The 26,827-nt window shown below is 44.5% G+C and overlaps 1 protein-coding gene across 2 annotated transcripts in view; it reads left to right on the top strand.

Annotated features, from left to right (window-relative positions):
* Nucleotides 1–26,827, top strand: part of XYLT1 (xylosyltransferase 1) — a 185,059-nt gene that overhangs the window by 77,346 nt on the left and 80,886 nt on the right. For both annotated transcript variants that reach the window (XM_032197440.1, XM_032197442.1), the window contains exon 2: nucleotides 11,978–12,503. In XM_032197440.1, the coding sequence (XP_032053331.1) occupies nucleotides 11,978–12,503 (526 nt within the window). The remainder of the gene's footprint in view (nucleotides 1–11,977; nucleotides 12,504–26,827) is intronic.

The following is a 26,827-nucleotide window of genomic DNA, read 5'->3' as shown; positions in this document are numbered from 1 at the left end:
TGTGAAGGGAGGCAGACTTTTGCGGTTGCCAGCGGTTAGGCTGTTGGTGAAGTGTGTCTGGCCTGAGCACATCCATCACTTCCCCAGCAGGAGGATGACAAAGATGGAGATGCATGAAAGATTTTGGGGCAGATTTGGAATAACTTACAGGGAAAGGGACTTTGAAGCAGTCCTTGGAGAAGGAGAACAGTCTTTCTACCCCAGCATGTCTTTTTGTTCAGGGGAAGGCACAAGAAAGAGAAAAGACGGTTAGAAATAAGCTGCTTTCCATGGGTGGAAATCAAATGGTAGAAGAGTTTCTTTCACCAGCAGGAAGTGGTGCCAAATTTACCAGATCTGTACTACGAGAAGGTGTTGAATACGTCCATCCATCCAGTTCGGTCCTTAGGATCCAGGAGCAGTTGCTTGAGACTTGCATGAAAGGATCTATTTGCTCCTTTTGACCGGTAAATGCCGAGCTTGGTTTTGACACATATCCAGTACTGGATAGCCACTGCTCCCCCGCAGTCACCCTGCAGTCAGCATGCTTATTTAAGTGTTTGTATGTCAGTCTCGTTCGAAATGAGAGGAAATGTGGAGACCTTTCATTCCTTAATGTTTGGTTCAAAGACTTCTTGTGGTACTGGGCAGGTGAAAAAAAGCTCAAAATGAATCTGTTTCTTTTAGTGCTGTTCATATTAATAGGCTTTGCTTTTCATGCTTGTCGTATTGTAATTCTGATTTAACAACATTTATCAGTAGAAGATCACTGCAGGGTCTTTAATGATTATAGTTGTTCAAGCTCTTAGACTGAGACTATTAAATAAGCTCCAATTACTTCCCATTTATTTGTGTTGTTTTTTCCCTCCAAGTAACAAAATGTAATCCTGAAGTTCATTACTATTCTTTGCATTGTATTTATCTAAATAGATTTTCTACCTAATTAAGGCTGACTATGTTTGTGCTAAACTGACCGTATTTTACAAGGATGTTTTCATTTGTATGTGAGGGGGTCTTTGGTTTCTACCATCCATATTTTAATTATGTTTAATTTCCATAGCTGCCAGAAATCCAATTGTGTATCTCAGCAGTTCACCCTGGGCTGCTCAAGATTGTTTAGATGTGAGTTGGAATAGTTCTGCAGATGAATTTAGTTGGAATCTAGTTAATAACAAGTCACCAGGAAGCAATTTCAAGTGTTTACTACTCCTCTGAAAGATATAAAGTGTATATTGGCTGAATTTTGGCTGAAAGACATAAAGATGAAAGCAAAGGAATTCAGTTCAAATAGCCGTGTTATTTGTTATGGGATGGGTCACTGAGAGGGGAAGGTAGGACGAATTGTGTTGGTGAGCTGGGGAGCTGATGTACGGGTTGGCAGTGGGACTGCAGCGTGGCTGTCTCGGCTGCAGGCATTCAAATGCCCGAGCGTTAATCCTGTGAACATTTGGTGTTCTGTATTTGTACAGCATGATCTTTCAGGGGTGCCCTTGTTGGGTAATTCAGCAGTACATTTTGCCGATAATTAACAACGTGGAGCATCCCATTTCCACTTTGGTATTGGGATAACCCTCAGGAGCAAATACCACCTGGGTAACCCTCGGGAGAAACCACCACCTGCTGCCCAGCTCCTTGTGCCGTGGGGCAAGGCCCAGCCCGGGGCCATCTCCAGGGCCAGGCCTTCTCCAGCAGGAGCCAGAAGCACCCGTTAAAAAGTTACAGGGTGTGAGTATCCATCGCTTTTTTGCTCTCCAAAACTGCAGGTTTTTTCAAGGGCTGTTTGAGGTCCTGTTCAAGGCCCATAAAATAATAGTCGTTACTATGAAAAGTCATTTAAATTACCTTTCCCTTGAGAAAGTGCTGACTTCTTTGTAAGCTCCTTCATGTCTGAACTCTGCTTTGGGAGGATTATACGATCCACCTTCCCTTGGGAAGAAGCTGTAGGGGAAAAAAAAAAAAAAAAAAAAAAAAAAGACAAGCCTCCAGGGTTTTCCTGAGCTTCCTCAAAAACCACATTTTGCTCTGTCAGGCCTCATCTCTTTCCTAGTTTTGTGGTGAATTCTGTTCAAAGATGTGGTTGAGTTGAAATGAGGCCAGGAGGCTTGAAAATGCCAGTAAATGTTCCAGGACAGCTGCTCAGCAGGAGTGGCTGTGGAGGGCTTGCTGGCCTGGGAAGGGAGCAGCGTGTCGTGCCATCGCCTGCACCGAGGCACAGCTGAAATACACTGCAGAGCAGAGGTGGAAGCCATTGAAACGTGTATATACACATATGTGCGTATATACGTATGTATAAATATATACAGACACCCAAAAAAAGGCTGCACTGTCTTAGTGTTGATGTTACTATTGGTGAATTTGACTGGAAGGGACCCTTGCCAAGAGAAGAGCTGCATGCGTGGGTCTGGAGTCTGTTAATGAGATCAAACATCGTTTGAAAGGGAACAACATTTGTAAATTGGGGGCAGCTCCTGGTTATAAATCAAGTCCTCTTACAGATTGAATAAAATGTGACGAGTCTCTGGTGTCTTCCAGTCCTTATGTGTAAGTACAAATTTCCCTAAAAAGCTTGAATTAGCAGAAAAGAAAATTGGCAATTTTTAAAATACCGTGGATATTTGCTTTCACAGGTCCCTCTAGGAGTATTCTGGAATTGTTAATAATTGGATGAACACTGGCAATTGCTGTTAATACAAAATGGCTCCTTGTTCGGTTCCTGCAAAGCTGCAGGAAATGTGAAAATCTGTTTTGTCTCTTGAGGGATGCTGTATGTTTTAATCCTTAATCTAAATCACTCTGGAAGTTAGTCACGTGTTAACAAGAAACCGTTTTGAGAAAAGCAGCCAGAGTTTTGAAGCCATTTCTATTCTATTTCAAAATAGACTGTTTTTCCATGTTATAAAAATAGAATATGTCAAAAAAGAGAAAAAAAAAGGCATTTTATATTTATGACATTTTTACCATGTTGTTTCTAGTGTTTTGGAACACGCTGTGGAAGTTTATTTTAAAACAATCTATATAGCAATGGTAACATTTGGAAATGTTACCAATGTTACTCTTTCTTTTTCTTTTTCTTTACTCTTTTTCTTTACCAAATGTTACTCTTTCTGGTGCAGATGTCCCAGGGCAGGGTCCCCACGTGGCTTTGTGCTGCCTGGTGGCCCATCCGGTACCCTGCAGCCTTGAACACCAGTCTAACAACGTAGTCTTGGCCAGGCAGGGCGTGCGAGTGTTTGTTGGCACTGCATCCTGAAGGGCTGGTGCTTTTCCAAGTATCAGAATTCCGCCTTAAACCCAAATGATCGCTTTTTCTCATGATCTTTTTACATAGCAGAGAGGACTGTGTTTGATACAATTACGTCTTTCATCTTGAGCAGCTTTCAAGATCAAAATCAATACATTTGTTTTCACCTTTTGTACCTCCCTCTTTAATGTCAGGCATGAAGCAACTTCACAGGTTCCTCACAGAATGTTTCTCACAAGTCTTCAGCCCCTGACAATTGAAGTACAATGTACTTATTATAGCGAAATGGAAAACCATATGGACAAAGCTAACTACTTTAACATCTGCTGTCTTTTCTCCATCTGCTCTCTTTGGCTGTGCTCTTGTCCAAACCTGCCAAAAGTACCAGTTTCTCAAGGGTCTCATGGCGTATCAGCCACGTCCTCGATGAAAGTTCTTAATTTCATGTTCATTTTGATGTAGTGGCAGGACATCTGCCCTCCTCTTGCTGCAGGAGGATTTCATGCAGGGAGAGCCTGGTTTGTGGTGAGAAGCACATGGATGTGATATGTGTTGTAGTGTGAAACCCACAGCCACGATAGGACAGGTAACAGCAGGATGAGTCCTGCCCTACCTGGGAAATCACCTCCCTTCTCCCAGTGGCCTTCTCAGCTGTTGAAATTAGTGTCTGAAGGATTCTGAAACCTGTGATGTTGAACAGAGGCAATACCTGTTGTCATGTACAGCCTCAGAAATTCTTTGGTGTGACTTATTTTTTTTTTTTAATTATTACTTAATGTCATTCTTCTGGTGACTATCTTTCTGTATGCATCTAGCAGAAGAACTGGGATAACTTCAGATAAATGTACTGTTAGTCTCACTTTACAGTGATGGAGAAGATGGTTATTTTTCTTGGATTCTAACGGAAATGGGAATTACCTCAAGAATTAGCTATGGGAGCTGATTGTGCTCCTTGTTTTTGGCAGCCTGTGGCAGAAGTTGTCAGAAGAAGCTTCTTTGGGATGATTTTGTCTTGATGAGGTGTTTGCAGAGTCTCAGCCCTGCGGCTTTGGGCTGTCTGGTCTAGGTGGCACTCAGGTTCAGTCCCTTCGGGCACTTCCAGGGCTGGTTGGGAGAGAGGAGCAGGTCACAATTCAGACCCCAAACTGGGACATCTCAAGAAAGGGGTGGAATAGGGCTTTAGAGCCAACGTGGGGGGCATTTATAATTCCTTCTCTTGTTCTGAAGACCGTAGCGTAATGTTTGTAGTTCAGCTGGGGGGAAAGGTTTTGAGTTTGACAAAGAAATGTCCCTCTAGCGTGCAAAGGCCAGAGTGCAAAGGGAAAGATCTAGTCCAGGAGCAGCCCTTGCTTGTAGAGATGCCATCCACTGACTTCTCTGGCAATTGGAAGGTGTCATTATTGAACAATTAACAAGCATTACATGTCACAGAGCTGTAATTAATACTGAGCAAAGAAGAGAGTTGTTTTAATTATCTTCCTCATATAGTGCTGTTTAAATCCTTCTTGGCCTCAAGACAGGCAAAATAGATGGCCCTGTACAAGCTGGCCAAGTCACTGCTGGGCTTTGATACACGAGGTGAGTTTGAAGCTGGTCATCACCTCTGTGCCTGGCTGGGTCCTGCAACTGCAGAGCTCACCCCAGCAGAGCCAAATGGCTGCACCAGCTCCAGGCACTCCTTTCATCGCAGATGCCTCCATGACTGCCCACGTACGTTCAGATATGTTACGATGTATTTTGTTACCTTAAAAAAAAAAAAAAAAAAAAAAAAAGCCAGTTTTCTATAGTGTGGAGTTTTTATACCTTGCCCTTGAGGCTAGCATGCCCAGTGCTTTGTATTTAGGGGACGCTTTGTGGCTGTGTTGTGGCATATGTGTGTTTCTGGTTGGCCTGGTCGTGTCTTGAAGGTACCGAGCTTTGCCAGGGGCAAGAGGATGAAAATATGCTCTCAGTACAAAAAAAGGACATCAGTTCGTGCATCCTGGAGAGAAAATCAGTTGTGCCAGATAAAGTGAAACTCTGAGCATTCGTCATTCAGGGCTTGCTTGCACGTGGTTCATCTGTCTGCATATTTTCTATAGGACTTCCTCGATAACAGGAATCGCACAGTGAATAACTTCTCCTGCATTTCCTTACTGTCGGGAGGAGATGCTCTGCACTGTGTTGAACTGTCTGCTGTGCACTCTGCTCATTGGGTTCAGTATTTTGGGTCAGAGCCCTCAAAAGCACAAGGGCTGCCTGCCCTCACTGCCTGCGGAGCCGGTGCTTGCTCTGATGTCCCTGTGGCTGCTGACTTGTCTGCGCGTTAGGTTATCGCTTTGAAAGCAGATTTGAAGTTGCTCTAGCGTTGGCTTTTTGCATGCTGCCAAAATTAACATTCACAGCGTCTGGTGCTGGCTGTCGGCGGAGGCACCCTGTCCAGGGTCAGTTGAAACTGCGTGAGTTGATTCCTAAGGGCTCGGTAACGTGTTCCAGGCGGACAGCGGGACACCCTCAAGCGAGCTGCTGGCTCACAGCAGTTTTCTCTCGGTCGGTATTGCAGTCCTGGCCTTTCACTTCTCTTGCAGTACACAGGTTACAGAAGTGTTACTGAAAGATTTTGTGAGACCTAGATTTTCCAAGCTGAGCAAACCCAAGTGCTCATTTATGTTCGGGTGTGCTTGAGTGGGACACAAACGTGTAGAACAGATGCGGGTTCAAATAGTGCAGGGAGAGGCAGCAGCCAGGGGTACACAGATGAGCTGCTGCCTGTTCCACCCACAGAGCCTTTGAGGTGGTTAACAGGCTGTCGTTAAAGTCCTGTCATCATTAGAGATGGCTGTCAAGAGTTTGGATTCTCTGTTTATGCCCAGGTGAGGTGAGGGGCAGCTGCTGTGTGGCTCTGTCTGAGGGGACAGCGTCAGTCCATGGAGGCCTTCCCGACGGATGGCCAAGGCTCTGTGTCTCTGCCTCCGCAGAGACCTGGGGCAGAAGGGACCTCAAACCTAATCAAGCTCACAGTACCTGAGCCTCAAACCCTCAGTCGCCAAAGAAATAGTGGCTAATATGCCAAAGAGCATACATTTCGTGTGATAGATACTTTAATAAAACACGCTCAGGATGGTGTTGGGCGAATTGAAGCCTGAGCAGGGTTTGGAGCAGAAATCAGACTCTCGCTACATGCAATGGCTCCGAGCTTAAAACATTATTTTTTCATTAATGTTATATTGTTATTTTTAGCATCAGCGCCAATCAGTGTGTAATTGGTGGTGATCTCATGCTTGCTCCTGGGTACAGAGTGTTCCTTCCCAGTTTGGGAGCGTTCCCCTGTTATTGCTGAGTCGCGGCCTGCGCGCACGCAGAGGCCCCGCTGTCGTTAGAGCTCTGCCTGCCAGGATGGACGCTCCCGCCATGGAGCACTCGGCAGCTCGCCTCTCCACACAGCTCCTGAGGGGCAGGTACAGCTCGGACTGCTTGTGGAAATGCTTCTCTCAGGCCTGTGTTAGCTGACAGACATCCACAGCGTCACGCATGAGCTTTGAAATGCGGTGCTGAACAGCGAGGAGAGCCCTCCAAAGGTTTCTTTATAAAAGCTATAAACAGAATTGGCTCTTAAAGTGGGGGGGATACTTTGACCTGTTCCTGTGCTCCTTCACAGCAGCAGAATGGCTTTCACTGGCAGCACGAGCGGGGCATTTCTTGACCAAGCTACAAACACGACGGCCCACCAGAAGGAAATGTCCCTGACGGGGAGCCGTGGTCTCCCAGGCTGCTGGAGGAGCACGGCTGGGATCAGCCAGCAAGGGAGTGTTTTGCCAGGAGGGTAATGGAAACGCAGGTCAAATACCTGGGCTCTTGGGCGGCATGCCTTGTGTTCGAAGCCTGTAATGCTCAGTGATTATTATAGGGGAGCCCTCTCGAATGAGGTGGTTTTGGGTAGAGCCTATTCTAATCTGTGGCTGTACCAGGAAATTACTCCTTTACAACGACCAAAATGGTGATTTTCATAATGTTTTTTCTGAGCATTCTCTGAGTGAGATTAGGTTTGTGCTATGACAAAAAAAAATAGCATTGTTAGGTGTTGGCTTGAAAAATGGCTTTGATCTTTGTCTGCGGTTACGTACAGGCTGTATTAATAGGCTCTCCTAATTTGGTCCTGGTATAATTTTCCATTTTTTTTTTCAGTGAATTCAATGTGGTTTGCAAACACAGATCAGTGAGAAGGTATTGAAGGTATCTAGCTAATGAAAACTAGCCAAAAGTTGGATGCCCTTTCAAACAGCAAACCCACTGACATACGTCCCGTGGTACTGCCACAGTGCCATGGTGCAGCGCCTGGTTTCTCCCATCATCCTTCTCCAGGATGGCTTTGTTCTGACTTGAGTATCTTAGACATCCATGGCACATGAAGGCTGCAATGAATCCAGCATGGTAAAATAAACATTGCAGAGCAAGTTAAGCCTATCTTAAACCCCAGATGTGCTGCTTTAGCTTGTGCCCCCAAACTTTGCAGAGGAACACAGTTTATTGTCAGCAGCTGCTGCTCTTTCAGGCTTTCAGGCTCTGAGCATTGGGCTTTGTTTCCCCTGCCCTGTAAACCACGAGCATCCTGCTGTCACGTATGGATCCTATCTTGAAACCATTACGTTGTACAGATCGTGCCTGGCGCTAGTGAAAGTTGTGAGGAAGAAATGCAGCATTACGGGAATGGGGATTTCTGGCTTGGTGGCATTTAATATCTGTGTCAGCAGGTGTGGGAGCCCTGGCCTTGTGCGAGGCTGGAATCTGACTGTGTCCAACAGTGGCATTTGTTACATGCCCTTTCATCTGTCAGTGTGTATATATATATGTTGTGTGTATATATAAATATATATATGTGTATACATATACAGCTCCTGGTTGGCACTGCTGCTCTGCAGACTGGGCTGTATTTTTAGCCCTGGCTCCTCCTGTCTCTGCAGTGAGCTTTTGTGGTCTCCTCTGTGCCCCCAGGCAGGGAGCGGGTAAAGCCCAGCTCAGTTTTGTGTCTGCCTTTGAAGCATTTATGATACATTTGTCTTCTCAAATTCCAGCGTGTAAAGTTGGAAGAGCATTTCCCAGAGGGGAGGAAAGCACTTGAAGGGGGAGAAGAGTTTAAAGAGGTGAACCCTACGCCAGTAAATCCTCTGTTTACTTTGCTCTTTTCTCCTGAGGTTTCATCACAGCTTTTTACCACTCCTATCATGTCAGATGCTATCTGTACCAGGAATGGGCCCACACCTCATCCTTCAAGGCTTTTCCATGATACAGAGTTCTGGATGGGTCATCAGGTCGGGGCTGAAAGGCCCCTACCAGCAGATGAATTTCACACCAGTTTCTCACGTGGGCGTTAGAAGGCTTATCACTAAAAACAACCAACCAACGGTGGAAGTTTGGTCTCCTCTCCTTTCTCTTTTATCAACATGCCACTTGCCTTACAGATTAGGATTTTTATTTACGTTTTTTAGCTTTGAGAGGAAAATCATTTAGCAAGAGTCAGGCTGAGAGAGGGAGAGTTGCCAAGATGGATGGAAATATCCTATCACAGCATCAGCTTTAGAGACATTGGAAAGAGGCTAATGGAGAAGACAGACTTTTTCCCATCGTTGTAGCCAGGTATTTTGGCCCTGACTTGCTGCATGCTAGAATGCTCCAGTTACAGACGGAAGGTGCTTTAAACTGGATTATCACGGAAAACTACCCATAAGGGCACTTCCATTAGTGCCGGCCCGTGTCCCTGTAGCTCTTGCACACTGCTGTCATTGAAACCCAACACATAAAGTTCTCGTTTGCTTATTTGTATTTTCCTTCGCACGTATACAACTTGTTTAAGGACTACTTATAAAGAATAGCTCAGGCTGTGTTTGGGGCATAAAACTTTTATTAATAGAATCAATAGCACTTAGGACACTTCTTGTATTTAAGCGTCATATAACCAAGGAAAAAAAAAAAAAAGGAGCCAGGCAAGAGCCTGCTGTTTACTTTCACACTTTTGTGCACCCCATTAGCTGTTACCATCAGGATGCTATCTACATGGCTGTTTCATAAGTATGAAATAAATGTTATTAGTTTGTAGATTCAGAGTGGGTGGCCTTGAGCGTGCTGATGGCTGGAAAGGAGGAGCAGCAAGCTGTACCCAGCCCCACAACATGAGAGCTGGTCAGGCATAGACTTCAGCCTCTCAGGGGCACTGCTCCATCACCAGGACTTGGCCAGCTGATCCTGCAGCCTCCTGTGGGTATCCGGGTGACCTGGTGTGGTTAGGGATCAACCAGGTAGCCACAGCCCCAGGTTCCTGCCTCACTGCAAGCTGGGTACAGCTTGCTGCCCTCAAAAAGGGATCCTATATATGTGTTAAAGAATAATCAGAGAGTTTGCTCTGGTTCTTTGCAGTCTGTGTAAGTTAGATGAGGCGTATAGCTGTATGTATGTGTGTGTATACATACATAAGTGAGAAATATCTTAATCATTCAACCAATTTCCAAAATGTGAAAGACATTAGCGGTCACCCACACAAGAAGGGGATGCTCCCCGTCTCGACGTGGCTGTGCACACCAGACAGAGATACTTGCTCTCTGACGGTGGCTTAAACCCAAGACTGAACTCAAAGATAAGATCTGTTTTGGTCTGGGAACAGTAACAGCCATTTCCTGAAACGGGCTGGGGTTTGCTGGCTCCCTCCCTACCGCAGTGCAGCCATGTCCAGAGCTGCTGCCAGCATCTCTGTGCCTGCTGGCAATTTGCTTGAGCTGTGCCCACGGCTGGGCAGCAGTACAGGGCATCTTGTGTTTAAGTATTCAATGACAAATAAAGGTGAGTTCCAGCAGCAGCTTAGTAGAAACATAACTGCAGGACAGTTGAATTTTCAGAGCTATTTCATGTATACAAATGCAAGATGTTGCTCTAAGTGCATTAAACAAAAGCAAGTCAAAATGTACTGCTGGCATCGCTAACCTGAGGTTTCCAAGTTGGCTGAACAACAAAGGAACATGACAGCTATCCAACATCTGAAGCGTCAGCCCATTACTCAGCGGCACCTTGGTAGAGATGTTTTAACGATGTTAATAAACTTCACATTTGTCTTGCTCTATTTGCAGTTTGCTGCTGGGTTCAGGGGTCATTCTTTGAAGATATATTGGCAATATAGGACAAACATGTTTTCTTTTTGTTTGATCATTCATGGGATCAAGTGCTGTCTTGAAACTTTTTTTGTGCATTTTTGTTTTCTCTCACTGAGATTTAAAAAAAAAAAAACACACTCTTTCTGCTTTATAAAAAGACAGAAAAGAACTTGATTTTACATGTGCTTTTTGCCCTTAAGAATTAGAAACATACATTTTTTTTGGAAAGATGCACTTCCTCCAAAATAAAAATATTTTGTCTGTGGTGTTGTTTTTTTTTATTTTTTAAATCTCTGCATTCCATGTGTGATAGCTAAAGCTACTTGCAAGCTGAGATATTCTTGGTGAGAGCATTACTTCAGTCACTCACAAAAACACATCTTAATGAATAAACTATTCAAACATTTCTCAGTGCTGAGCTGTGGAGGTCAAAGCGATACTGGCTCACTGGGTGACCTTGGACAAGTCATTATCTCAGCCTCCTTTGTCTGTAAAATCTGACTGTTAAATGGCTCCTCACAGAAGAGGTGGGAGAAACAATTAGGTAATGTTGGTAAAATGTTTGGGATATGAAATGTGGCTCGTAGCTGCTGAGGATGACTCCCATCAGTCGTCGGTTGCTGATGCTGTCATTTGGCAACCACTGAACTTTGGTTATTTCGTCTATCAGGAGTGGAAAGAAAACTGGACAGAAAAAAGGTTTTTATTGATACCTATAACCCTGCCTTCAGATTTTTAGTAACAACTCCCCCTTTGTTTCATCTCGTGTTAAACACTTTAGTAAGTGGAGATATTCGGGTCTAAAAATGTGTCCCCTGGTAGCTGAGGACGTGTTTCTGTGGTTGGAGCAGCTCAACCTCAGCCGCTGCTGCCTATCAGACAGGCTCCTGTTTTGTGTTCCTTTACACGGATAAATGCTTCTTGCTCTAGGCTTTCACATCTTTTCTAGATGAGATTGCCATGATCTCTGTTCTCTCTAGGATCCCTGGGATAGTCCTCCTATTTATTTTCTGTCTTATGATCTCTTTCTCCTGTTAATGTGTTTGTTCAATTTGTTGGTTGCATGCCAGCTAGGAGAGGTTTGCAAAGGTCTGGAGGGAGCCATGTGGCCAGGTCTCACCAGTGTTTGGGAGAAGTCAAATGTTTTACTGTTCTTCATGCATTCTGAACATTAATTCAAGCCTTTTGCTGAGGACTTCTTTCATGCCTGTCTGATCCCCAGAATATGATCAGCCCAAGCTGGCACAAAGGGTGCCAAAGGCTGCCTGTGCCTGAAGTGCTGCTGAAGGGCACACTTCGGCCTAAGCCCTCCTCAGTCTCTGCTGCGGCTGGAGGAGGATGTGGTGCCTGCGTCCCCACTGCTGTCCCACACCTCCCTTCCCTGGAGTTAGCATTTATACAGCCTTACAGTTTGCCTGCCTGGCTCCAAGTTCATCTTTAGGGCCATCTGCTCCCCCGCCACCCCAAGCAGGGGGCCCAGACTTTCTCAGCCTCGATTTTCCTTTATGAACCCTGACATGGTGTTGGTTATTTTCTGTATGGTGGGTGGTAACTGATTTAAGTTTCACGTGTGAAATGCTTGCAATGCTTGGGATGCGACTGTTTTAGTAAGAGAGTATAATTTTTTCCCCATTTACAGGATGGCTATTTTTCCCACCGACCGAAGGAGAAAACACGAACGGACAGCAATAATGAAAATTCAGTTCCCAAGGACTTTGAAAACATTGATAACAGTAACTTTGCTCCCAGGACTCAGAGACAAAAACACCAGTCTGAGCTGGTGAAAAAACCCCTAAGCAAGCAAAAGGAGCATCTAAGAAAGAAACTGGAAGAGGAGAAAGTGAAGGAGAACTCATTGCTGGGAAAGAGCTCCAACGAGGTGGTGCAGCTGAGTGATCAGCCTGGGAAAAACAGCAGCAGCAACAGCGACCTGAAGGACATTCACAGGCCTCCCCGGCAGCATCACCTCACAAAAAGTGGAAACAGCTCCCCTGAGGTGCGATACGAACAGCCACCAAAGTGCGAGGTAACGGGCAAGGAGGCGATCTCAGCCATGTCCCGGGCTAAGTCGAAGCAGTGCCGGCAGGAGATCGCAGAGGTGTACTGCCAGCACAAGCACGGGAAGCTGATGCCGGAGAAGGTGACACGTTTCTGTGCACTGGAGGGTAAGTTGGTGGGAGGTGAAGGAGAAATAAAGCAGTATCTCAGGGGAAGGATTGTATATAATTGAAATGGCTTCCTGATAACAAAACTGACTTTATTGCGGAAATGTCTAATGTAGTTTCCTAGCCTGTGAAGCGAGGGAGAGTCTGTGGATGTTTTAAGCAGGGAGTTACACGCGTATTACAAGATCCTTGGTAGATTCTTATTGAATTTCTTTTCACTTTTCTTACACCAGGTTTTTATTGCAGTACGTGATCTGGGTATTCAGCTGCTGCTTCTGCTTCTTTTTGTTCTTTATCTACAAGCATAGAGAAACATAGGTGAGGTGCACAACTTGTTAAATGCACAAGAGTTGCCTGCTTTGTGGGGATCGGAGAACCATGGTGAATTTGCTGTCTTATGCTAACCAATAAATGGGAGCAATAAATAAAGGTGTTGGGGCCATATGGCCATTTTTAACGTTTCTACAGTGTAGTCCAGCTAATAACCAGAGCCACTAAGAATTTTGGTCACAAGTGATTGTAAGAAGTATAATAACCTTTTTTATTTTTTAGTATGAAAAAAATCTAATTTTGTAGCTTACTTCTGCTTTTAATGTTCTTTGATCAGCAAAAGTAGTTTTCTAGATTACTGCTGTAGAAAGTCAGGTGCCACTTGTTGCCAAAGTCAGGCTTCGATTTGCTGCTTATGGTTTCTCCATGCAGCCAGGTGCAGCAGGTATCTCTCTGCCTGCTTTTGGTTTGTATGTGTGAGCTGACCTGTTCCTACTTTTCAGGAAGAATGCTCCATGTGCTGCTGTTTATTTATCTGTCAGCTTCCTATTTAGTAAGGTGCTTTTTTTAGAGGGTGTTTAGCTTCTTTTGTTAGGAATATTTCCTTGCATCCTCTAGCCCTCGTGGCTTACCTGTTTACTGCACCACGTCGCAGCAGTAAGTGCTATTGGGTAGATTCAACATCGTGGGGAGGGAGCAGGGAGATGGTGGTGCTCTTGGCTAAATTAGGAGGCTAAACTCCCTGTTAAGTACATGGGGAAAAAAGGAGGTGTCGTGGAGGATGTTCCCAAACGAGCATTTCTCTAGCAAGAAGCTTAAACTTTTAATTTAGATGCATATTACCGTGGTGACCACTGTCAGCACCCCATTTCCCACCCCTGTGATTATTTTGTTGTGAAGTTTTTGTGTTTTGTTTTTTTGTTGTTGTTTCTTTTTTTTTTTCTTCCCATGTCTCTTTTGGTATTTTTGTTCCTTTCTAATCATGGTAGTATTGAAAATCTTCACAGTGTGGCCCAATTGGAGATAAAGAATTAATGCAGCAGGTAGAAGACCTGGTGTTCAGTGGGAAGTAGGGAGAGAGACAGGGAAAGCAGAATAAGTCAAAGGGAAAATAAACAATCAGACATCAGTGAGAGTCTGAGCATCAGTGAGTTACCCCCAGGTGCCCCTAGGTCCCATTTGGGTACTGCTGGTGAAATCCACTGTGACAAGCCTGTCCTTGGTGTCCTTCCCTCTTGTCTAATGACAGCAGGTTCAGCTCTGGTGTGTGAGAAACCTGATGGAGCTCAGCACCTTGCAGACACTGTCCTGCACTTTGTGGGATCAAGGACAAAATGCCACCAATGCTATATGCCTTATGCAGGGTAAATGCATCACATATACACACGCAAGCGATACCCTGGAGTGAGCTGGAAGTTGTATTGTCATTACTGTGGGCACATGTTGCAGCTGCATGCAATTTTTTTTTGCACACACCTATGATTCCATCACCTATCTGGTAATCTTTCTCAGGGTGACTTTGCAGCAGGTTTAAACAACTACCATTCTTAAAATAAAATAATAAAAAAAAAGCTCCTCAAGAAATATTATTTGCTTCTTTTTTAAATACAGAATTAATCTCATATGTCCTGCAAGGTAGATTTGGAACCGAGAACAAGGAGGTCAGCTTTTACACATGAAGCATTTCAGCATGTGTGTGCATTGTATATTTGTACAAATGCTTCCTTTGTAATAAAAGACAATAAAAGGTCCTGGAAAACTGGGAGCTACATTCATGACTAGAGAGATGGGATTACTGTCCAATATGGTTTTCTTTTAAAATACATATAAATTTATTAATAGTTTATGAGTTATGGGGATATATTACATTAAAATAGTAATTGTAAAAAGACGTGGCTACAGTTTTTCAGGTTAGCAGTGCCAGAGTTTTATTTCAGTTTTTATTTTAGGCAGTGGTACTAGTTTAGAAATAATAGTTTGGGAACATCTTTACTTAGCCAGATGGATCCTTGTGGAAAATGTTGACTTTTCTTTGCCTCAAGGTTATTCTTGCTGCCCCTGCTGACAGCTGAAGTTTACTGCTTCAACAGCCAGCTCTCCTTGGCAGAAAACTGTACATCCTGTGTTACATACAGGGTTGCTTGGGAGCTTTGCTGTGGGGAAGAGATAAAGCAGCAGCATATTGCATGGGACATGAGCTGATATGCAGGAGGTGGCAATGCACAAGCAGACTGGGACATCAGAACTGTGGAGGAGATCCAGACACTTGTCTGAATGCAGGGCTAGTAAGGCAGACATGTAGGAACCCCAAAATAAAAGGTGCCCAGTGTCTACTAGTAGGCATTAGAGCACTTTGCAGGATAGGTCCCAGTTCAGCCATCAGTCTTGCCCCATTTTATGATACGACTTGGTAGGTCCATTAAATTTTGCAGCCCTGTTAAAGATCTGCAGTCCGAGCTTAAGTGTGTTGTGTCTCAGATCTTTCCTCCCCACTGCAGAATGTAAATGCTGCTGTTGTGCACCCACAGACTGGCTCCGTCCCTCGTCAGAGGTGTCTTCCAGGTATGCATCAAAGGAGTTGGACTTCATTAGCAGATGTTTGTGGAGCACTGGCCATCACGTTTTGGGAATATAAGCCACCATGTTGTCAGGATTGTAGGGGGAGGTGTGTATAGAGGTCTTGCTAATGTATGCATCAAGAAAGCTCAATGTTTTTTGTCAGCAAAAGTAAGACATCCCGGCATTCCGAGTCTTTGTACTTAGCATGCAAGTGCTATTCCTTTTGGTTTGAAAAAAGGTTTCCTGTCCGCTTTCAGCAGAGCTGTAAAGTTAAAATATTTATGCACTGGAGAAGCACGTTCATCCATTATCCCAATGTATAAATGTGTTCCCAGTGCTACAGTTTCCATTGAGATGTCATCCAGCATTTAATCCCCTCGGATCCCGTCTTACTGATCAAAACCACGAAGTCGCTAAGTGTAGCTATCAATCACAGCCACGACTCCATCCGGCTGGGCTGTCATAAACGTGAAGCGATACATTCACTTGAGTGCCTATCAATGGGAGCAGGATCTTACAAGCTCTTTTCTTTAAGTATTTTATTTCCAAAGGCAAGAGGCAACAAAAGTTGAATGTAACCATCTTCAGCTATAAAAGAAAGGTGAAAGAAAGCCAGCGGTATCAGGTTGGCTGGCTGGCTGAAATGCAGTGTTCATTGTTTCCATAAGGACAGGGGTGGATGGGCTGCAGTCCCGCTGAGGACGTTGCAGGAGTCATTGGTGTTCTGCAGCACAACAGGGCACGGGAGCTTCAGCAGTGCCTGATGTGCTGAGCACCCCAGCAAGCGTTTGCCAACAAGCTGGTGCTGAGAACAGGGCACAAATGCTACAGAGCAGGGAGTCGGTGTCAGAGGCTTTAGGTGCTGCCTTATCCAAAGCTCAGCCCAGGGCAACAGGCAGCTTGCAAGTCACTCGTGGTGTTCGGAGTTTGTAGAAGTGTGTTTTGAGGGAAAATGCAGTTGGTGAAGGTAAGGGGGAAAAGTAGGTCCAGCACAAGGTTAGATGAGGAGAGGACAAATCCAGTACTGTGTAGATCATGGACAGGGTACAGAAAGACATCCTTCTGGGGAGTTCACTTCTTCTCAGATGTGATATGAAAATCAGCAAGGTGTTGTCCACAGGCAGATCTTTCCACTTGAAGTTCTTTCTTCTGCAGTGAAAAAAGCCCAACTTGGGGCCTGCTGGCTGGATTCAGTTCCTGGATTCTCTGTTTTTCACGCCCATGTGGATTATGGCAGCTCTGAATCCCTTGACCTGTGAGTTTTTTGGATACCCAGCGCAGCTCCTCCTTAGTCCTTGGCACCAGGTCTGTGAGTCATCAGGCATGGTGCCAAGCAGTGTCTGCCTCAGTCCTCCTCTGGGCCAGCTTTCTCCGGGCTGCTGTATCCCCAGGGGAGGCTGTGGCCTCATCCTTATCATTAATTACCTATCCGGCTTAATGCTTGACCCAGATCTGTGACCCTAGATAGACCAAAAATACATAATTTTTTTTAGGGGTGTTTTCTAAAATGTAGTTCTGGCAAAATAAGAGTCCTGAGGAAGCAGAGAGCCTTAAGGGACCACAATTTATTTCCCCTTGGCTCTTCTGTTCTCTTCTCTTAGTTCATAAATCAAACAGGTTTTCTGCTACCTTCATCCCTGTGGGGTAAGCCCAACCCATAAGTAAACTAGAAAAATAATTAGATACCCTGATTCCACATCATCCATGAGCACTGAAAGCTCTTTGCAGATCAGACTGCTTTCTGCTGGGCTCCTTCCTGATAACGCTGCTCTGTCACACGGAGGCAGGAGACTTCAGTTTCTCACAGGCTGCCGAGGAGAAAAATTTCCATTTCATTTTAGAAAACACAGCCTTCTTTTGCTTTTCAAACTGTGAGAAAAGGCCTCTGGAGCTCTGTTTACTGCGTAATCTGCACAGGTAATAGCAGTGTGCGTGGCTGTAATGTTTGTAGCTGAATACTTCAAAGCACTCAGCAGAAGGAGGTTGATTTGCAGGAAGAGAGAGAATAAGCCTTTCAGATGCCAAATACTTGCGGGGTGGAGCAGAGCAGTTCTTCAAGGCCCAGAAATGGGAGAGTCCTCCGTATAATTTTAAAAGGACGGGAGCTGTATCTAAGCAAATTTCCCCTGCTCCATATGCATGGGTAAGCCCACAGAAACATGGAAGTGTGTGCCTCTCTTTAGCTTTCACAACTCTGATGTGTTTTTGGACTTACTGGGTTTGATCTAACAACCATTGGACCCCAAATTTGTATTTCTCTCCTGGTTTCAGGATTCCCAGTGACACTGGCTGCTGCTGAATTCCTGTCGCTCTAACCCGTTAGTGTGACAGAGTTACTGTGATGAGCAATACATGGTTTAAGAAGCATGTAAGAGCCACTGCGCATGCAGCCCAGACAGCATTTTAATTTGCTGCACCACAGATGACTCCGGTTGCAATAAATTTACTGTGAGCAGACTAATTGCAAAATAACCCTAATTGAGTAGTTATCAGCGAACAACATCCTGTGGAACAAAACTGCTCACAATTAATAGCATTTAAGCCATACGCCGTTACTCTGCAGAACGCCAAGATGTAATTACACCGTGTACAGAGATTGTGTTCTCTTCTGGAAACCATGTTTCCAGCACTTCTTTCATTATGAAAGGCAGTGTCAAGATTCAGTACTTGTATTTTAGGGAAAGAGGCTTTATGAAATGTGGTGTGCCTCCCTTCTCCCCCTAGATATGTGAAACAGAACCATGAGTATTAAAGTCATTGAAGCAGTGGCACTGAAAGAGAAAAACAAGATCTCTGCAATAATGTGCAGTGCTACGGATTCGTAGATTAGCTTTTTCATGGCCACGTGTGCAAGTTTTGACAGAAAATTGGAATGTGACTGAGTAAAGGAAAGATACTCGATTATTTTGCCTGAGGATGGACTCTACCTCATCAGATGGATGGGGGCTGGAATGTATCCTGTAACGGCCGAAAAGCGTGTAAATGCTAGCACCCAAAGTGCACATCAGCTGCTGCCACTGGACTGGATCTGCAGGCAGGCATCACACGGTAGGGCTGCGTTTTGTTGTAGGACTGGGGTACTGTGGTTGTTTGGAGGGAATGATGACACAGCCTTGATGCAAGAGCTGCCAAAACTCTTCCCCCTTGCTCACGGATGAGCTGTTCCTGGGGGAGAGGGCCAAGAGAGTGATTTAACCTCAGAAACTGGGTCTGGCCAGTGAGTCAGAAACTGGACAGCTTTCTTTGCAGAAGAAAGGTCTGTGCACGTCTTGTAAGGGAGATGAATTTTGTTGGAATGTCCTTGCAGCATCCCAGAACAGGGTGGTGATGTTTTGCCACCTTGCTGCATCCTGTCGGAGGACAGGAGAATGGTGTTTCTATGGGATGGGTGAGCCTGGGGCATTGCATTGCTAAGGGATTCTTCTTGCAAAAAGAAGGCCATCCTGAACGCTGTCTTGTGTAGCTCCAGCTTTTGCTTCAGAAGAACAAATTCAGTGAGGACAAAACACGGGTAACTGTGGTGGGTGTCTGTGCAGTTAATCCTTTGGTTTAAATACAGAAAACTACTGTCAGGACCATCGGCAAGTTTACAAGTCAGAGAATAAAACCAGAATGATATTCCTCTGGTTTTCCACACGCTGCTCCTGCTGTCCAGGCACTGGTGGATCTGCCAGCTGCGGAGTTTGTTGCCAGCAATGCCAGGGCAGCAAACCTGAGGAAAAGCATCTTGACAAATGGCATCTTAAGGAAGTGCTGAGAGCAATGCACAGCATGAGGAATGGAGGACAGAAAGGCTGAAAAATTTATGGCCAGCAGCCCTAGTTCTCACCAAAGCACTGTTTTGGAAAATGCGATCGTTTTATGGAGCATTAAAGGGGGAGTGCGGGAGCGGATACTGACTAAGTGTGTCCCAGCTCCGCGCCTCCTGGGAAATGAGCACGAGGGCAGCAGGAGCTTACAGAGTATTTTGATAAAGATTACTGTGTGTGTACAGGGATGAAAAGAAAGTGGTTGAGTGGTGGCTAATGCTCCCCTGCCATCCTGCAGCACGTGGGGATGGAGTAGGGGGGGAGAGTCAAGTACAACTGCAGCCGGATAAAGTTGTTGGTACGAGGGTGTGAGCAGCAGGGTTTAAAAGAAGAAGAAGAAAAAAAGAAATTATATAAAAATACTGTTTGTGTAAGAAAACTTCAGCAATAGCAGCAGTCGTGTTTGTTTTAGTGTGAAATAAGTGTTGGGCCTCTGAAGTGGGCTCATTGTGGTGTTCTTAGTGGACAGATGCTTAAGAGGTAAGGTTGCATCTAAATTCCCTTGTTTTTATTCAGAGCTAAGCAGGGAGCTGCGTGCAGTGTGAAGCACAGCAGTGCTGAATCAAGCTTGAATTAAGGTTGTATGAGCAATCCCTAATCTGACTTTACAACCATAACAAAACTGTGCTGGAGTATCATTGCTCTGCGCTAAATGTGAAGAGGCAACAGTGACTTTCAGATTTGCTTCTCGTGTTAGGCCTAAAATGTCACCACAGACAGAAGGAGATCGCTACAAATTCAGCTCTGGCTTTCTAACCATCACACATCTCTAAGCATGGGAAAGCAGTGCTGGGTTTTCACAGGAATCCGCAGCTGATGAGCTATTATTTTGAGGGGAGGGAAGTGCTGTGTCCCAGAAATCCCACGCTAGCTGTGGCTCGAGGAAGCCACAGCTTGGTTTGAAGTCAGTGGCATTAACTGCACTACTTCTAAAATAATTGTGGGGGGGAACCTTGACATTTAATTTTCTCCTTCTGAGCTGGGGCAAAGAATTTTGCTGCTTTGTGGCTTCTTAAAATAGATGCTTTAACTATTTATGGAGTTTGTTGCAGGATTAGGTACGTAGTTGAAGAAAATCTACCCTGGTTTAGGCACACTTTCTAAAGGGTATTTGTATTTGATGTATTTGAGGAGTTGCTGGGCCTTATGAGACCAGTGGCTGTTTTGCAATGTCTTTCCTTGGAAATGAGGAAGAGTTGTGGAAGGGATCTACTCTGAATTAAAATGCCTGCAGTCTAGGCATGAAGCCAATCTTATGGGATGTTAATGCCATTTTAAGACTCAAAACCATAATTTAGTTGTTTCTGTTGCAAGTATTTCTTACACAGAAAGTAGTTTTAAAACATCAGTCTTTTTTCTCCCTAGGTAATCATGACTTGTATAGAAAAATGAATGACAAGGATTTGTAGCGGAGCAACCTCAGATAAGATTTTGAAATTGCTCGATGTATATTTAGTCTCCCAAATAAATGCTTGTCTTTGGTAGTTTGAGAGCTTGTTAGAAGTGAATAGCCCTGATTCCCCCACTCTCTCTTTTTCTATATCCATGCTATGTCACTGATTTAACATGCAGTTGTGTCGAAGAAGTCATTCCTGATTGGCACCTTTGTAAGCAAGAACAGAGTCCTCCTGCCTCCCAGTATCTTCTTTAATGCACACAGAACTCTGAAGTGTTCTATTTACAGTTTTACTAACAAATTGTTCCTGGCAAGATCTTGGTTCTGAAGTCCTGGCCCTACTCACAAAATGGCAAAATGCCATCATTTCTCTTCTCCAGTTTTCTCACCAACCTCCAGGGAGGCCGAGGAATTTTTCAGTCCCTTGTCCTCGAGCTCGCTGAAGCCGGACCACAACAGCCAGATTTTGGGGTGGGCGCCTACCTGGCAGCCTTCTCCCCGCGGGTGGCACCGTGAGACTGGTGGGAGCTTTAAGCAGAATTATACTCCAGGAAAATCAGTATTTATTAACTCAGGCTCTGTGGTTTTGGGGAAATAATTTGAATAGAGATTGCACGTGCTTTAAGATCGGGAAATTCAGAGGATTTGTTCTGCAGGACTGAATGGCTTGTTTGCTTTAAACAGACCCTTCTCCACGGTGCTGCTCTGGCGATAATGCAAAGCCTGCTGCAGGCAGCGCTGCCGGGAGGGCTGGCCATCCTCCAGGGCCACGCTGGCCAGTCACACCCACACCACCTTCCCCTCTGCTGCTGCAACCTGTCTGGGAGTTAAAAGGCTTAAAGAACGGGCCTGCTGCCTCCTAACCACGTCTTTTGTCTAGACTGAGGAGAAGTGGGCACGTGTAGGTTCTCAGTGGATGCTGCGTATTACGCTGGCCAGTCAGCACATGAAATTGGGTTCAGACTTGGGCTCGGCTTTCCTGTCCATCACTAATGCCTGTGTGTTGGGTCTCTTTCTGGCTGTGTTCTGGGGGGGCTGTCTTGTTCTTCACAGCCAGTGGAATTCAGCAGAAAGTTCAGCTTGCACATTTTTATTAAAGGCATTATGGATCCTGCGTTTGAGTTAGGTCAGGAGTTCAGGGAAAAAAGCCTGTGTCCTCATGAATCAAAAGCTTGTAGTTAGACACCAGTTTCTTGATCTCACTTTGTTCCCAAAGGACCCACTCCCATGGCAAATGAAGATTCTTGGAAGACTCCCTCTGACCTCTCTGATGCTGGTGGTTTTGGGGGCCATCTTTTTAAGCTTGAACAGGACATTTTTAGGATTAAAAGATACCAGGTCATCTTTACGGGCATCAGCTCTAAGAAGCTCATCTGTAGAGCTCATCTTCCACTTTCTTGCTAGTTTCTCCAGGCATTTGCTTACTTTGATGGCCAGTTGTCCTTCAGGCATGGTAGTCTGCAACACTCCTGGGTCTTGTCAGAGAAGACCACAAAACAAAGCTGTTAAAACGCTCTTTTTCTACGAATCTCATCAGAAACCTCACTACAAGGCAGCCCTCAATCTAACGAGGGTATAATTGCTTGTATCATTGTCTTTGTTGCAAGGTGATTGCTTGTTTTGTGGTGACCTTCTTGCCCAAACTAAGGATGAATTGTTTTGTTGAAGTCTTGATTCATTTGTAAAAGTCATTAGGACTTGTTAGAGAAACACTTTGCCAGTGGGAAAGCACCTTGCTTTGTGACTAGCTGTAAATCACAGCGGAAGCACTTGCTGCTTACTCATCTGTGCTTTTAATTGGAAATTGAGGTTGCCAGCCAGCCAGTGGATATTACCATGCAGTGGAGTATTTTCAGCCACTTTTATACTGAAAGCTTCTGTGTATGTTGTGTATTGCTGTGCTGCATAATATTGTTCAGCTTGACGGTAGCATGACTAAACAGAACCATGTTCTCCACCTCTTTGTGGGCTGTGATTCACTCTGGGTAATTCACTGAATAGCAGGCAGGAAAAGGGAATTTTAAAAGAGGAATTTACTGCAATATGTGTTTTACCCATTTGTACTTTCTCTTTTGCATGGGATCTAGGTGTAGCTCTCTGAAGGAACTCCAGTCATTATGTTTCTGTAAGTCGTTGAACATCTTTGAGGATCTGGCCCAAAGTTATTCTCTGTATCTGAGAAGGGGTCATGTTCTTTGCTCTTGTTCAAGAGCATGGTAAGTAATGCTCCCTTACAAACAGGAGAGCTGGTCAGGGGAACCAAGCCCGGCTAAGTTGCCCCCCAGCTAAGTTGCCTACCTTGCCAGCGTAAGCAAATGGCTAATGAGAGCTCAGGCATCTGCTGAGATTAACTGGGAACAAGACTTCTGTGTTACACGCACTGGCTTTGCCAGGCCACTGCAGAGGCAGGCTTCACGGTGCTGATGTATATTTTTGCATAATTCTGTTGTTTCCTGCCAGGAGGTGAAGACAAACCCAAGATTCCCATGAAATATTAAAAGCAAAGTGGGCTGGAGGTTTAGCTGATGTATATTGCGCTAGCTTTGATGACCTCATTTAAACAAGGTCTTTCTTGAATAACTAAAGCTTGCTCCAGTATTTGTTTTCCCCTCTAACATTAAAAAAAAAAAAAAAAAGAGATTTTTGAACTTTGTTTCGTGAACTGCGGGCGGGTTTTCCAAAGTCTCCTTGTTCAGTCTGCACTCCTTACACAGCAGTCTGGAACGTATGGACTGACTACTGCTGTTCTGATTGCTGATAGCTTTATGTACCTGTGTTTCAGGTGGCAGTAAAATGACACAGAACAGAAGAGGCTTCTCTTCAGGAGCTGTCTGTTTTGGCTGGTTCGTTGTTCATTAGCTAATGCCAGAACAAAGGGCGCTGTATCTAACGAAGGGCAGTACCTCACTACTCAGTGTCAAAGTTCCCCATGCACACACACCCCCTATTACATGTTGAGCAACCAGTCTTGGCTACAAGTCACAGTTCCACAAGTTACTCCATCATAGGCTATTTTTACTTTCTAAGCTATTTTATTCTCTGCTTCAAGTGTCTAAATGAGTAGTTACCCAATCTTTTGCATTTCTGGGAAAATTCCCAGCTGCTGTCTTTAGGTATCTGCTCAAAGCAAAGCTGATGAGACAACCTTTGGTGATTTCAGAAGGTGCTGGATCAAGCACCGCAGGAATTAATCTTGGTAACCTTTTGCAGTGCACATTAAAGCGTCTCTGTGTACCTTTATCTTGGTCGTTTTTAACATCAACAAGGGAAAAAAAGACAGTTTTGGTCCTACAGGAGCAAGGGAGGATCAGGAAGAAAAGAAGTATTCAGGGCTGGAGATTCTTCCCTTTCCAGTCCTCAGAAGTGCATGGTCCAAAGCAAAGCATGCCCAGCTGGTACTGTGGGCATAACAACAGTTTTGTGGCAGGGCTGATTCTGCAGACGTCCTAACAGCAGATCCCGTTCAGGAAGCAGATCGCTTTCAGCAAGTGGGAAAAATATTTTTGTCAGGCTCCAGAGGAATACTGCAAGGAGGCTTCAGACACCTCTGGCATTCTTCACCTTGCTGACAAAAAGGAAATGTGTTTGACCTGATCCACCTCTGGAACCCCCTCATGTGAAATCCCGCTAGATTTGGCTCTGCCCTTTACTGTGACCAGGCTGATGTTCACACAGAAGTTGACACATTTTCATTTTTCTCAATCATTTATAGCCATTGTAGGCACAATTTGCCAAACTCAAGACAGAATCATCTTGTATTTCTCTCGATGTTTGCTTTCAGTTGCTGCAGACTGAGAGAAAAAATAGGAGGAATTTAGAGCGCCCCACTGTAAACTTGAGAAGCCTCAGAGAGTTATATTGGAGTCCAGCCAAGCAGAAATCTCATTTAGGGGGAAAGAAAGATTCTCTTCTTGTCCCTATGATGAAAGAACCTATTTTTCAAAGTCTGTTTATGAGATTATCACCTGAGGATGTGGTTATTCGCAGAAGTCATTAAGGAGCTCCCATGTGAAGAGTGACAGCAGAGCATGCTCTGTTATGCCATGTTATAACCCAGTCATATAGCACTAGGCCTAGCACTTTAGAGATGTGGGTTTTGCTTGTTGATACATCCCAGGGTTATTGGGACACTTCAGGCGAGTTATGCCATGTCCAGACCAGGGATAAAAGTTACTTAACTCCATTGCAAAGTAACATAGATGAAAAATGGTGCTCAGTGACAGTGGTGCTAGCTTCGTATTTAAGAGGATTTTAAAATCTGTTTATCAGAAGACTTGGATTTTTTTATTTTTATTTTTTTACAAAATAATTAGTTTTTCTGAGCCCTCGAAAAGAGTTTGCAATATTAAGCTGCACAAAGTATCTTTAAGAAGAGAACGGTCACAGAAGTTCTCTGAAGTCACCTCTGTAAGCTCTGAAATCCACTGTTGTGTCCCTGAGAAGCCCGGGTATTCTGCTGGGGAACGACAGCAGCAGGAGAGCAGTCTAGCTGTTTGTCTGGCCTGGCTTTCTGTACCTTCCAAGGATTTATTGACAGCGCTGGCAGCAGTTCTGCAGCTTTGCACTACAGCAGTGCACAACAGTGAAATGGAAGCAGAAGTTTTCTGCACTATTTCCCTTCTGTTTTCATTTTCCTGTCCCGGCATCTTCATCCTTTTGCAGCAAGTGAGGCTGCTGGTTGCAAGAGGCGCACATTGTGTGGCGTGTCAGTTGGCTACTGCTGTGTTAGAGACATGGGGAAAGCACAAGAGTGGTGTTCTCCCTCAGTTTAGTAGCTATTAACATGTCTGATACTTGGGCACCAAAACAAACCCATTCTCTTTGTTTCAGGATGCCCAGAACGGGAGCTGTGCTTTTAATTATCATAAATTTCAAAGATTGCCCCAGGCTGTATTTGGTTTCCATAGAAATTTTCCTAAGGTAAAATGACAAAACAGTAATTTTTCATTTTGAATCAGCTATCCATGAAAGATTGGATTTAGGTCAGAATTTATTACCCTGCGGAACTCAAGCCAATATTTAACATAATGTCAGCTATCTTGATACTAGAGAATTTTAATGGCTATGCAATTTTATTCAATGATGAAGTTATTTCAGTTGTGTCATATATGTCTAGGCAATTTGATGTACAGAGCCTTGAGATGAAAATTGGATAAACATGGAAAATGGTGATTGATTAGTGGAAGGTTGCAATAATGTCTGCCTTGATATACCTTTTATTGTTAAATTATTTATCTAATGCAATCTCCGACACTTTTAGGAGTCTTTTAAGTTGGCATTAAATCGATGTTTAAATCTTCACAGTCAGAAAGGCCTCATAACTCAGACTGATAAATATCTTCTAACTTGTCAGGAGGAATAATGATCCATCTTAATATCTGAAAGTAGGAAAGATATTATTCTCTGTATTTGCTATGAATCCCTGTAGAAGGATTGAGCCATAAACCAGAAGAATTAAGATTAGGAGACAGAGAGAAATATTAGAAAGAAAAAGTGGAGTAGTAGTTTGTCTGGGGAATTGAGGGCAAATGCTGCTTGCTTTGAAAGATGGGTACAAATTCTTGTCAGGAGCGAGCAGCATCGGGTCAGCTCACCTCGCCGTGCTGCCTGCCCCTGGGGGACCCGCCAGTCCCTCCCCAGGTCCGCAGGGCTGCTGGATCCTGGAGGGGAAGAGAAGGAACTTGCTTTTTTTGGGTGCTAAGGCACGTGGATGGAGCACAGTCTCTGGATAACGAAGCCTGCTTTTGGCTGATTCCTACTTCATATAAAAGCACATGGTGGGGCAGTGGAGTGGAAACGTGGGCTTTGGAAGAGCTGGAAGCAAAACCACGGGATGGCATTGGGATCTGTCCCTTGCATGGACCAGCCTGCTCCCGTGCAATGGCCAACGAAACAGCCCTGAAGCCCCGGTGCTTGTGCTTGGCGCTGTGTGGCCTCTCACGTACTTGGTCTTACCCAGAGTTTGCCCACATACAGATAGTAGTTTTGTATTGCATTGTCCAGAAAACAGTATAGGTCATGTGCTTGTTTGTTTTCCTCACATATCAAGTGCTGTATGGCGAGGGACTGGGTTATTTATGTCAAACGCAAGCACAGCTGAAGCTGCCCCTTGCTCTCTGTACTCCAGTTTAAATACCAGAAAGAAAAAGTAAGCACAGTCAGTAGGGAAAAAAATGAAATGATGGTAGCTGAACCTCGTGAAGAGTGAATGGGAAGTGCAAGTTCCTTACCTTTCTTAACTAAGGAGATCTTGCTGAATGCTAATGCTGGGATTTTCTTTGAATAATAGA

Source organism: Aythya fuligula, chromosome 15 (genome assembly GCF_009819795.1).
Source record: "Aythya fuligula isolate bAytFul2 chromosome 15, bAytFul2.pri, whole genome shotgun sequence".
Lineage (NCBI taxonomy): Eukaryota > Metazoa > Chordata > Aves > Anseriformes > Anatidae > Aythya > Aythya fuligula.
This window is presented reverse-complemented; position numbering and strand designations above follow the sequence as displayed.